At 40.7% G+C, this 13,543-nt stretch overlaps 1 protein-coding gene across 6 annotated transcripts in view; it reads right to left on the bottom strand.

The window, feature by feature from the left end:
* Ubn2 (ubinuclein 2) overlaps window positions 1–13,543 on the bottom strand; it is a 108,516-nt gene that overhangs the window by 82,698 nt on the left and 12,275 nt on the right. For all 6 annotated transcript variants that reach the window (XM_045159943.1, XM_045159946.1, XM_045159944.1 and 3 more), the window contains exon 3: window positions 4,020–4,121. In XM_045159943.1, coding sequence (XP_045015878.1) covers window positions 4,020–4,121 — 102 coding nt within the window. The remainder of the gene's footprint in view (window positions 1–4,019; window positions 4,122–13,543) is intronic.

The raw sequence follows: 13,543 nt of genomic DNA, 5'->3' as shown, positions 1-13,543 counted from the left end.
TGGTTTATTGTCTGTAATTAAAAAATAAACTTGGGCTAGACAGATGGCCTAGCAGTTAAGACACTTGCCCGCAAAGCCAAAGGACCTAGATTCAATTCCCCAGGACCCATGTAAGCCAGATGCAAGGTGGTGCATCCAGCTGGAGTTCGTTTGCAGTGGCTGGAGGCCCTGATGAGCCCATTCTCTATCTCCCCCCCCCCCCGCCCCATGCTTCTTTCTCTCAGTTTCAAATAAATTAAAAAAATATATATATAAAATAAATAAACTTGTTCTTAGTCACATGGTGAATTAAAAACCAATATAGAACTAGAAACAACAACAACAACAACAAACCATAGAAACTCAGACATCTGCACTGATTCTAAATGGCAGTCAAGACTTAAAATAGTCTATGCCCTGACCAATTGGTTAGTAACCCTTCTGGTAATAGGAAGGGTCTGTGCTAAAAGGGCACTGCCATTGTGATAAGCTTTGTCAGGATATCACAAATAATTTAGAAACATGGCAGGGTATCTAGCTTATATAATGCTGAAAATTCTACCCAACTGCTTTCTTACTAGTTAGTATAAAACTCTACTTGTTACCATATATTCAACCAAGCAACATGCTAAAGATACAATAACTTGTGGGTATTACAATAGTTAACTAGTGTTGCTTTCTGTCTTTTTTTCCCTTTATTTAAAAGGAAACTCTAAAAATTTTTACTTAGTTGAGATAGAGAGGGCGAGAGAGTGAGAATGGGGGCTCTAGGGCCTCTACCTACTGCAAACAAACTCCAGATGCATGTGCCACCTTGTGCATCTGGCTTACGTGGGACCTAAAAAGTTGAGCCTGGGTCCTTAGGCTTCTCAGGCAAGCACCTTAACCACTAAACCATCTCTCCATCCCTCTTTTTTATTTTTATTTTTTTCGAGGTAGGGTCTCACTCTAACTCAGGCTGACTTGAAATTAACTATGTTGGTTTCAGGGTGGCCTCAAACTCACAGTGATCATCCTACCACTGCCTCCCAAGTGCTGGAATTCAAGGCATGCGCCACCATGCCCAGCTTCTCTTTTTTTCTTTTTTGAGGTAGGATCTCTCTCTAGCCCAAGCTGGCCTAGAATTCACTATGTAGTCTCAGGCTAGCCTTGAACTCACAGTGATCCTTCTATCTCTGCCTCCCTAGTACTGGAATTAAAGGCATGAACCACCACACCTGGCACATTGTTGCTTTCTACACATCCCAAGTAATTACTAGGCATTGCACATGGTATCAGAATTCTTGAGATTAGATTACTCTAATATGTGTGCAAACATGGAAGAACAAACACCTTACCTAGGATAAATTCATGTGCCATAACTACTTACAGCTCTTTTTAAACATTTTGTTTATTTATTTATTTGAAAGAGAGGCAGACAGAGAGAATGGGTGTGCCAGGGCCTCTAGCCACTGCAAAGGAACTCCAGATGCATGTTCCACTTTATGCATCTGGCTTATGTAGGTAGTGGGAAATCTTACCTGGGTCCTTAGGCTTCACAGGCAAGTGCCTTAACCAATGAGCCATCTTTACAGCCTGACAATATTTAAAATATGTATAATGATTATATTTTAATTCTTGTTCTTTTTTCTGATTTATTTTTATTTATTTTATTTATTAGAGACAGAGAGAGGGATAGACAGAATGGGTCACCAAGGTCTCCAGCCATGGCAGATGAACTCCAGACGCACACATGTGTCCTTTTGTGCATCTGGCTTACGTGGGACCTGGAGAATCGAACCTGGGTTCTTAGGCTTTAAATGCAAGTGCCCTAACAGGTAAGCCATCTCTCCAGGGCCCCTGCTCTTGTACTTTTGCTTTTTTGTTTTTTGAGGGTGGCCCATGCTGACCTGGAATTCACTATGGAGCCTCAATGTAGTCTTGAATTCACAGGGATCCTCTTTCCTCTGCTTCCAAGTGCTGGGATTAAAGGCATGTTCCATCATGCCTGCCTTCTGTTTTTTTGTTTTTTGTTTTGTTTTGTTTTTTGAGGTAGGATCTTGTTCTAGTCCAGGGTGATCTGGAACTCACAGCAATCCTCCTACCTTTGCCTCCTGAGTGCTAGGATTGAAGGCATGCACCACCAGGCCCTGCATTCTGTTCATGTTTTAAAAAGGTAGACAGAGGGCTGGAGGAATGGCTTAGCGGTTAAGGCACTTGCCTATGAAGTCTAAGGACCCAAGTTCGATTCTCCAGGTCCTATGTAAGCCAGATGCACATGGTGGCACAGGCATTTGAAGTTCATTTCCAATGGCTAGAGACCCTGGCATGCACATTCTCACATTCTCTGTCTCAAATAAATAAATAAATTAAATTAATTTTTTTTTTAAGGAGCATACAGAGTAGGGCATTGCATGCTTTTAATCCCAATGCTTGGGAAGCTGAGGTAGAAGGATCACCATGAGTTCCAGACAGCCTTGGTTAGAGTGAGACCATACCTCAAAAATGGGGAGGGAAACCTGGTGTGGTGGCACACACCTTTTAATCCCAGCACTCAGGAGGCAGAGGTGGGAGGATCGCCTAGAATTCGAGACCACTCTGAGACTGTATAGTGAATTCCAGGTCTGCCTAAGCTAGAGTGAGACCCTATCTCAAAAAAAAAATCATGGTGCTGGAAAGAAGTGACAGGAGTGCTCAGCACTGCAATATCTCTATCACACCTTCCAAGGCTCAGGATCTATTGTGGAAGACGTGGCAGAAAGAATGCAAGAGCCAAAGGAAGGGTAGGACTCCTTACAATGTGCTCCGCCAGACACAAAATGGCCTGACACTACCTACACAAGACCATCATAAGAGGAGGAAAAGATCATGACATCAAAATAAAAGAGAGACTGATTGAGAGAGGGAGGGGATATGATGGAGAGTAGAGTTTCAAAAGGGAAAGTTGGGGGAGGGAGGGTATTACCATGAGATAACTTTTACAATCATGGAAGTTGTTAATAAAAGAAACTGAAAATGAAAAAAAAGGAAAAAAAAAAAAAAGAAAGAAAAATCGGGGGTGGTGGTAGAAACTGGGGTGATGTGCTTAAAGGTACTTTTTTGCAAAGCCTGTTGGCCCAGGTTGGATTTCACCATGCATGTAAAGCCAAATACAAAGGGTGGTGAAGGTATCAGGTAAGAAACCTTGGCACACACAGATATGCAAACAAACAAATAAAGGTTATACACAGAAACTTCTAGACAACTACCTAAGAAGCTTTGTAATCTTTACCTCTTGGGAGGAGACCTCTGGGGTCTTATACTTCATACCAATTTATGCTTTACTGCTGATTCACTACAACTGATTTTTTTTTTTATAAAGAAAAATAAAACCACAAAAAAAAATCCAATGACAAATATCTCTGTTAAAGCCTCTCTCCCAGAAATTCTAAATCAGCAAATGTTGTTTATGATAAGTATACCAATATTGTCAGCCCTTATTGAGAACCATTAAAATAATGGTGTTCAGCATTTGGTTAGAACTTTATCCCCATGTGTGTGTGACAAATGATGGTCTAGTACTGTGTTGGTAAAACATGATCTGCTAACTAAACCCTGCCTGCCAGGAATAAACTTTGCAGTTTTTAAAAAAAAAAAAAAAAAAGGGCAGATTATTTTGTGACACATGAAAATTACCATTAATTTTCTGAGTCTAAAGTAAAGCTTCATTTTAACACTGGCACACACGTTCACTTACATACTTGGATGACTGGCCGCATGCTACAAAGGCAAGGAAGCTGTAATGGACACCATATGGCCCACAGTCTAAAATATTTACCACTTGGATAGAAACTTTGCCAAAACCTGGCCTACCATAGCAGTATAGTAACAACTTACCATGAATCAATTCAACATTCAAAATTTATAATTCTACAGTATTCTCTTTAAAAAAAAAATTGTTAAGGAACAAAAACAGGGCTTTAAAAACCACAGGTAAAAACATTCATTCGCATGAAATACTGAAGTTACTTTGCCTTGACATCTACCACCAGATGCTGCCAGATAAAAGATACATTACTCACAGCCTCTGAGTTATCAATAAATGGATCTGTCTCATCATAGCCAAAGCCTATATCAATTAAATCTTGCAGCCGATCCTTCCGGTGTTTACGGGGTTTCCCACCCTGCAAAGAAGAGATACATTAAGACTTATTTAGTATTGTGCTATTTCCATATACTTTAAAGATCTGTTAAAAGAATGCAAAAGTACTGTAGATAAGCTGTGTGTGGGAGACTTAAGTCTCCTGTGATTTGCTTGCAGAGAGAATAGGAAAAGGGGAACAAAGTAACTTTACACTGGAAAACCTGCCAAAATTGCTTCTGTCAGGTAAGTCAACATTATGATTAATTCACATCGACGGCACATATCCTGATATGATGGGATAAAAAATTGCATTTCAGCTCTGAGATCTTCCTCTGAAAAGCTTGTAACCCTAGCCCTGTCATGAGAAGAATCTTACACAAATCCATTATCAAGGGAAAGTCTACAAAATAAATGGCCAGTTCAGTTCTTTAAAGTTGTCATGATTATCAAAACCAAGAAAAATCTGAAAACCAGTCACAGTCTAGATAACCCTAAGGAGACAATGACTAAATGAGATTGGTAATCTAGATAGGATCTAGGAGCTGAAAAGGTATATTCAAAGAAACTAGTAAAATCCAAATGTATGGACTTTAATGCAGCAATGTTGGATCTTAAGCTACAAGGAATGTATTATATGAATGGAGAACTTTACAGCTGGGGAAAGTGGATGAGGACTATACGAGAACTATTTTTGAATAAAATACATTAGAATGGGCTGGAGAGATGGCTTGCCTGTGAAGCCCAAGGACCCCGGTTCAAGGCTCGATTCCCCAGTACCCACATAAGCCAGATGCACAAGGTGGCACATGCATCTGGAGTTCTTTTGCAGTGGCTGGAAGCCCTGATGTGCCCATTCTCTCTCTCTCTCTCTCTCTGCCTCTTTTTCTCTCTGTCGCTCTCAAATAAACAAAAAATTAAAAGAAAAAATTAGAGTCTGGGCATAGTGGAGTAAACCTTTAATCTCAGCATTCAGGAGGCAGAGGTAAGAGGATCACCATGAGTTCAAAGCCACCCTGAGACTACATGGTGAATTCCAGGTTAGTCGGATTCAAATAAAATTCTACCTTGAAAAAAAACAATGCTAGGGCTAGAGAGATGGCTCAGCTGCTAAGTGCACTTCCTATACAACCAGAGAACCTGAGCCCATCTGAGTTCAAATCTCCAGAACTCATGTAAAGAGCTAGGCGTGGCCACATATATCTGTAACCCCAGTCCTGTGGGGAGTGGCGACTAGAGAATCTCTGAGGCTCTGGAATCAGTAAGAAACTCTGTAACAAAGAGTGGGTGAATGCTGGGAGGGGAACACTCAATGTCTTCCGCCAGCTGCTACAGGGCACTGCATCAACACATACACATGCACACACTATACACACCACACATACCATACCATATATATTATGTACATCAAATAAATAATAAATAAAATAATCTTTTAAGTGCCGTATAATTATATACACAGACATATGTGGAAGTTTGAATGTGACGGTTTAAATGTATTATTAGATTTCATTAGAAGATCATTCACCCTGACCAGGTAGGCTTTATGCCAAAGTTGCAGGGATGGTCCAACATATGCAAATTGATAAGTATAATACACTATATAAATGGACTGAAGGACAAAAATCACATGATCATCTCAATAGATGCAGAATACAGGCTTGCAGAGAGGATTAAAATGCAGGATGCTTCTGTTTACTGCCTCCAAGAAACACACCTCTCCATAAATGTATTATTACAATTGAGCTTGCAGGGCTGGAGAGATGGCTCAGCAGTTATGGCATTTGCCTGCAAAGCCTAACAACCCAGGTTCAATTCCCCAGGACCCATGTAGAACTAGATGCAGGAAATAGCACATGCATCTAGAGTTCATTTACAGTAGCTAGAGGCCCTGTGTGCCACTCTCTCTCTCCTTACAAATTAAAACAAAATTTTTTTTAGAACTTGTGTTAAAAAAAAAAAAAAGCCAGGAATGGTGGCACACGCCTTTAATCTCAGCACTAGGGAGGCAGAGGTAGGAGCACTGCTGTGGGTTCGAGGTCACCCTGAGACTATGTAGTGAATTTCAGGTCAGTCCGGGCTACAGTGAGAACCTACATCGAACTCCCAACCCCCCAAAAAATGAGCTTGCAACTTCAGTCTATAGCCGGTAGATTCCTACTAAGAGGGGGCGTAACACGGGGTACGGCCCTAAGGTGTACTGGGGGCAGATCTGAGCCCTGCCCTGCTAGGTACACTCGTAAGCTTGAACTTCGGCAGTCCGTGCCTGCTGGTTTGTTGGTGCCAGCTGCTTAATGACGTCTCTCTGCTTGGATCTACGGAAGTGAGCCCGCTTCTTCCACCACTGGTGGTGTTTCCCTGAACCCAGTTGGCCTGGAACAACCCCTCCCCCCATAAGCTGTGTCGCCGCAATGCGGAGCTGACTGCAACAACATAAGAATGTGAAAAGCAAGCCTATTTAACCACTGCTGACGTCAGAATACGGTCTGTTATCTAGTTAGCACAGCAGTGTAGCGTGCTGATGTCTGTTTTTTGTTTTTATGGAGGTATGTAAGTTATACCCTAGGAGAAATTGGGTAGTGGGCACAAGGGTCTTCTTTATTATACTTGCAACTTCATATGATTCATATTAATATTCGTTGGGTTTTTTTTTTTTTTTGGTTTTGTTTTTCGAGGTAGGGTCTCAGTCTAGCCCAGGCTGACCTGGTACTCACTATGTAGTTTCAGGGTGGCCTCGAACTCATAGTGATCCTCCTACCTCTACCTCCGAGTGCTGGGGTTAAAAGTGTATGCTGCCATGCCTGAACCCCATAATTCTTTTTAAATAAAAATAATTTAAATTAAACAATGACAAACCAGATTAGCTCATGTAGATTCCATTTTCAGGTTATACCTTTCTCTGGCAGCCCTGGCTGATCACAGTATAAAAATGCATGGACTGGAGAGATAGCTTAACAGTTAAAGCCTGTGAAGCCTAAGGAAGCATGTTTTGACTCTCCAGAGACCACATAAGCCAGATGCACAAAGGTAAGGCAAGATCATAGTTGCACATGGCCACTAGGAGGCACACATGGCTGGAGTTCAACAGCAGTGGCTGAAGCCCTGGCATGCCAATTCTCCTTCTCTCAAAAAAAACTTTGGGCTGGAGAAATGGCTTAGTGGTTAAGCTGTTGCCTGTGAAGCCTAAGGACCCTGGTTCAAGGCTTGATTCCCCAGGACCCACGTAAGCCAGATGCACAAGGGGGCGCACGTGTCTGGAGTTCATTTACAGTGACTGGAAGCCCTGGCATGCCCATCCTCCCTCCCTCCCTCTTTGCTTCCTTCTCTCTGTCTGCCACTCATAAATAAATAAAATAAACAAAAAAATTTTAAAAAAACTTCATTATATCTCAATGTATAAAATGTTTCATATATTTTGAAGGTTCTGTATGAGCTTGGGATAAGTAGTTTAAATAAGCAAGCAGATTTATTATGGCAGTATTAAAACAAGTATATTAGCTAAGTTTATAGGACCATTTTGGATACTTAAATTTATAAACTAAAATTCAATTATATGTTCCTTAAAAAAAATTTATTTTTTGATTTTTCAAGGTAGGGTCTCACTCTAGCTTCAGCTGACCCGGAATTCAGTATGCAGCCTCAAGGTGGCCTTGAACTCATAGAGATCCTCTTACCTCTGCTTCCCAAGTGTTGGGATTAAAGGCATGCACCACCATACCCTGCTTCTAAAAAAAACATTTTTATTTGTGTGTGTGTGTGTTTCTATTGGTGTGCCAGGGTCGCTGGCTTTATGTGGGTAGCTGGGGAGTTGAACCTGGGCCAGCCAGACTTGGCAATCAAGAGCCTTTAGCCTCTAAACCACCTCCCGAGGCCCCTCAATGATACATTTTAAAAAATATTATTTATTTATTTATTTATTTGACATGGAGAAAAAGGGGGGAAGAGAGAGGAAAGAGAGAATGGGCACGCCAGGGCTTCTAGCCACTGCAAACAAACTCCAGACACATGCACCACCTTGTGCATCTGGTTAATGTGGGTCCCAGGGAATCGAACCTGGGTCCTTTGGCTTTGTAGGCAAATGTCTTAACCACTAAGTCATCCCTCCAGCCCCTCAGTGATATTTTCTAAGCATCACTGTAACAGTATCCAACCATGTTTCTTTTGGTGTTATAGTTAGGGGTAGGGAAGAGAAAGTCAGATAGTACAATGTAGAGTGAAGATGCAAGAGAGGAGAAAAAGAGGGAGAAAAGAGAAAGCAGCGCTAAAATTTTTGCTTGCCAACATGCCAACACTGAGCCATAGAGGGCCTTGCAGAAGCGTGTAATAAATCAATCTCTATTACACCTATCGGTTCATTTTTCCCTGATGCACTGGAGTTTATCAGTTTTCTTTGTATGGTAACAAGATGAGTTTAGCTTTTATGTAAGAGGCATGTTGCCCTCCAGACACAAAATGGTCCAGATATCCATGGTCTCACAGTGCCTGACACTACCTGCATAAGACCATCGTAAGAGGAGGAAAAGTTCATGATATCAAAAGTAAAAGAGAGACGATTGAGATGGGGAAGGGGTATGATGGAGAATGGAGTTTCAAAGGGAAAGTGGGGGGAGGGAGGATATTACCATGGGTTATTTTTTATAATCATGGAAGTTGTTAATAAAAAAAGAGGCATGTTTTTTATAAAAGGCCTGTACCACAAAGCCCACTTGAGAAGCAATCTTTTGGTAACTACCAAAAAGTAACATATACAATGTTAATTTAAAACTTTTTTTTTTTCAAGGTAAAGCTTCACTCTAGCCCAGGCTGACCTGGAATTCACTATGTAGTCTCACAGGAAGTGGTCTTGAACTCACAGAATCCTCCTACATCTGCCTCCACAGTGCTAGGATTAAAGACATGTGCCACCATACCCGGCTCTTAAAACATTACAATTTTCTATTAGCAAAGTGTCTTCTCACCCACACAGAGCCATTTTGAATTGTTTTCTTTTTTGTTTGTTTGTTTTCGAGGTAAGGTTCACTGTAGCTCAGACTGACCTGGAATTCACTATGTAGTCTCAGGGTGGCCTCAAACTCATGGTGATCCTCCTACCTCTGCCTCTGCTGAGATTAAAGCCATGTGCTACCAAGCCAAGCTTTGAATTTTCTTTTCCTGCATCTTTAGCAAGAATACTCCCTGCAACATTATTAGTTTTTTTTTCCTAAATCTTTTTAGTTGCTCATATTTTACATGCTATTTCCAATTTATCCCCCCCCAAAATAGTGAACTTTGCTATGTATAAAATGAATTCCATTTAAAGTGATTTCTCTAGATATTAGATCACTGTGATTCAGAGACTATTACCTACTGAGTCATTAGTACCTGCCGAACCTGATGTCAGTATCTCAGCCAATGCAGAATGATTACACAATAGTAAACTGGAAACAAACAAACAAGATATTCTGGTGCAGGACACCCCACTGTCTTGAGCTAATAGTGAGTGGAACTATTAACCAACAATGACCACTGATCACTTGTGGTAAAAGGAGCAATATGGCATTAAATGAATAAGAAAGATTCCAGTCTTATAACTGAGGGTGGGAACCTCAGTTACAAAGCTTCTCAATTTGTCAGAGTGGTCTGCCTCAAACTTACCTCTTTATATCTATGTTGATTTCAACCTACCAATCCTAGTACTCAGGAGGCAGAGGTAGGAGGACCACTGTGAGTTTGAGGACAGCCTGAGACTACAGAGTGAATTCCAGGTCAGCCTGGACTAGAGCTAGACCCTATCTCAAAAAAAGAAGAAAAGAGGAAAGGAAGAAAGGAAAAGAGCAGTCAGTGAGCCAGTGGAGACATCACAAAGATACTGTCCACAGACTTTTATAATCACCACTTGGTCCCAAATGCCCTAAAACAGTGGATCTGTTGACAGTTCCACAGGGATTTAAGAAAGCTGAAGAGACTGTATTTAGCTCAAAGAGGCCACACTATTAAAAGGGCTCAACGGGGCTGGAGGTATGGCTTGGCAGTTAAGGTTAAGGGGAGTTCATCTGCAGTGGCTGGAGGCCCTGACACACCATTCTCTCCTTCTTTCTCTGTAAAATAAATTTAAAAAAATTTTAAAGCGGGCTGGAGAGATGGCTTAGTGGTTAAGCGCTTGCCTGTGAAGCCTAAGAACCCCGGTTCGAGGCTCAGTTCCCCAGGTCCCACGTTAGCCAGATGCACAAGGGGGCGCACGCGTCTGGAGTTCGTTTGCAGTGGCTGGAAGCCCTGGCGCGCCCATTCTCTCTTTCTCCCTCTGTCTTTCTCTCTATGTCTGTCGCTCTCAAATAAATAAAATAAAAAATGAACAAAAAAAAAATTAAAAAAAAAATTTTAAAGGGCTCAACATAGCAAGTGATTAGAATCGGTAACTGTAATATGAAAATATAATAAAATTACAATTTAAGTTAGGAATTCTTTTTCCTTTAAGACTTCCCTCTTCCATTGTTATAAAGCTTATTTACTTTTGTTTGTTTGTTTGTTGTTTTTTGAGGTAGGGGCTCACTCTAGTTCATGCTGACCTGGAATTCACTATGCAGTCTCAGGGTGACCTTGAACTCATAGTGATCCTTCTACCTCTGCCTCCCGAGTGCTGGGATTAAAGGCGTGTGCCACCACACCCAGCTTGTGGAGGAAAGGCAGGAGAAAAAAAAAAAAACCCTCAGCAAAATAACTCTTCTACTAAAAAGTGAGGTGTATAAGAAATTATCAACTGGAGCAGAGAAGTAGGAGAGATCCAGAGCATCTAGAGACCACAGAAGCAGGCAGAAGCTTAGTTAATACAAGAACAAAGGTAAAACCAGAAGAATTACAAAACAAAACAAAATGGCAAAAATAAATATACCTTTCATAAATAACTCTTAATGTCAACAGTCTCACTGCCCCAACCAAAAGACATAGGTTTGTAGACTGAGTTAAAAAACAGAATCCTTCAATTTGTTGCCTCCAAGAAACTCACCTGTCTACAAAGGATGGACACTATCTTAGGGTGAAAGGTTGGAAAACGGTGTTTCAAACAAATGGGCCTAGAAAACAAGCAGGGGTTGCTATCCTAATATCTGACAAGGTAGACTTCAGTCCAACATTAGTTACGAAAAATAAGGAAGGTTACTTTATATTGATTAAAGGCACATTCCAACAGGACATTATAATCCTAAACATATATGCACCTAACATGGGGGGCTTCCACCTTCATCAAACAAACGCTACTAGAACTAAGGTCACAGGTAACACCAAACACAGCTGTAGTGGGTGACTTCAACACCCCACTCTTATCAATTGACAGGTCATCCCTGCAAAAAATAAACACAGAGGCACCTGCATTAAATAAAGTCATAGAACAAATGGACCTAACAGATATATACAGAACATTTCATCCAAATCCTGCAGAATACACATTCTTTTAGCACATGGAACATTCTCTAAAATAGTCCATATATTAGGACACAAAACAAATCTTAACAAATACAGGAAAACTGAAATAATTCCTTGCACTCCATCTGATCACAATGGGATCAAAATACAAATCAATGGCAAGAAAAGCTCTAGGGCATGACCAAAATCATGGAAACTAAACAATACACTAATAAATGATGAATGGGTCAATGAAGAAATCAAGGAGGAAATCAAAAAATTCATAGAATTAAATGAGAATGAGAACACAACATACCAAAACCTTTGGGACACAATGAAGGCACTCCAAAGAGGAAAATTTATGGCTTTAAGTGCCTATATTAAGAAATTACAAAAGTCACAAGTAAATGACCTAATGCTTCACCTTAAAGCCTTGGAAAAAAGAACAAGGCAAACCGAAAATCAGTAGACGGGAAGAAATAATAGAGATTAGGGTCCAAATTAATGAAACAGAAGCCAAAGGACCCAGGTTTGATTCCCCAGTACCCATGTAAGCCAGATGCTCAAGGTGGTGTATGCATCTGGAGTTTGTTTGCAGAGGCTGGAGGCCCTGGTGTGCCCTTTCTTGCTCTTTTTATTGCTCTTACTTACTTACTTATTTATTTATTTATTTACTGGGCATGGTGTCACACATCTTTAATCCCAGTACTCAGAAGGGAGAGGTAAGGACGATTACTATGAGTTCGAGGCCACTCTGAGACTACATAGTGAGTTGCAAGTCAGTTTGGACTAGAGGGAGACCCTACCTTGAAAAACAAAACTATTTATTTATTTATTTGAGAGAGAAAGATGTAGACAGAGAGAACAGACATGACAGGCCTCTAACCACTGCAAACAAACTCTGGATGCATGTTCTACCTTGTACATGTGGCTTTACATGGGTCCTGGGGAACTGAACCCAAGACCCTAGGCTTTGCAGGGAAGTGTCTTAACCACTGAGCCTTCTCTCCTTTACTATACTGTCAACCCTCAATATCCTCAAATCTGCAGTCCTCCTGCCTCAGCCTCCTGGGTGCTAGGATTAAAGGCATATATCACCATACCTGCCTAAGAACAATTTTTCAAATATAACTCAAATCATGTGGTGACTGTTTAAATCATGTATTTTTGTTCTATGAAACATCAGGTCATGGGGGGCGGTGCAGAGATAGACTGTGAGTGAGCACTATAGCTCTTTGTTCTGATAAGGGAAATCTATATGATAAAGCAAATATAGCAAGCATTCTGTAATATGTGTAAAAAGGGGGAGAGACAGAATAGATTATATACAGATAGTCACATAATCTATCTAAAACTCACCTAGAATGCTACCTGTCTAGAAAGCAGGATTGCGCAGATGAGCAATACAATAAAAGGAAAAAACTGGCATTCTTTATTTTTCATGTAAACATACCATTTAGTATACAATTAAACCAATGTGTATCTCCTACAAAATAAACACTATTTTAGGATTCATACATAATAATAAAGTTAATCCCAGAAGATTACATTTTAATTTAAAACAATGGGCTGCAGAGATGGCTCAGCAGTTAAGGCGTTTGCCTGCAAAGTCTAATGACCTGGGTTTGATTCCCCAGTACCCATGTAAAGCAGATGCACAGTGGTGCATGTGTCTGGAGTTCATTTGCAGTGGCTTGAGACCCTAGCATGCCCATTCTCTATCTCTGCTTGCAAATAAACAAACAAACAAGCAAATAAATAAATAAAAACATATTACATTTTCAGGCTCATGCCTGAAAACCAGCACTAAACCAGCCTGGGCTATAAAGTGAAAGACTGTTTCAAAAAGCCAAACAAAGGTAACCCAGGCCCAGAAAGCCAAGCGCCACATGTTCTCTCTCATATGTGGATCCTAGCTACAGATGACTGGGCTTCTGTGTGAGAATGAAAATACTTAGTAGCAGAGGCCAGTAAGTTGAAAAGGAGACATAAAGGGTGGAGAAAGGAAGGGAGGAGGATACTTAATAGGTTGATATTGTATATATGTAATTACAATGATTGTAATGGGGAAGTAATATGATGAAGAAT

This window comes from Jaculus jaculus, chromosome 10, assembly GCF_020740685.1.
Source record: "Jaculus jaculus isolate mJacJac1 chromosome 10, mJacJac1.mat.Y.cur, whole genome shotgun sequence".
NCBI lineage: Eukaryota > Metazoa > Chordata > Mammalia > Rodentia > Dipodidae > Jaculus > Jaculus jaculus.
Note: the sequence above shows the minus strand (reverse complement) of the source record. Positions and strands in the feature narration are given on the sequence as shown.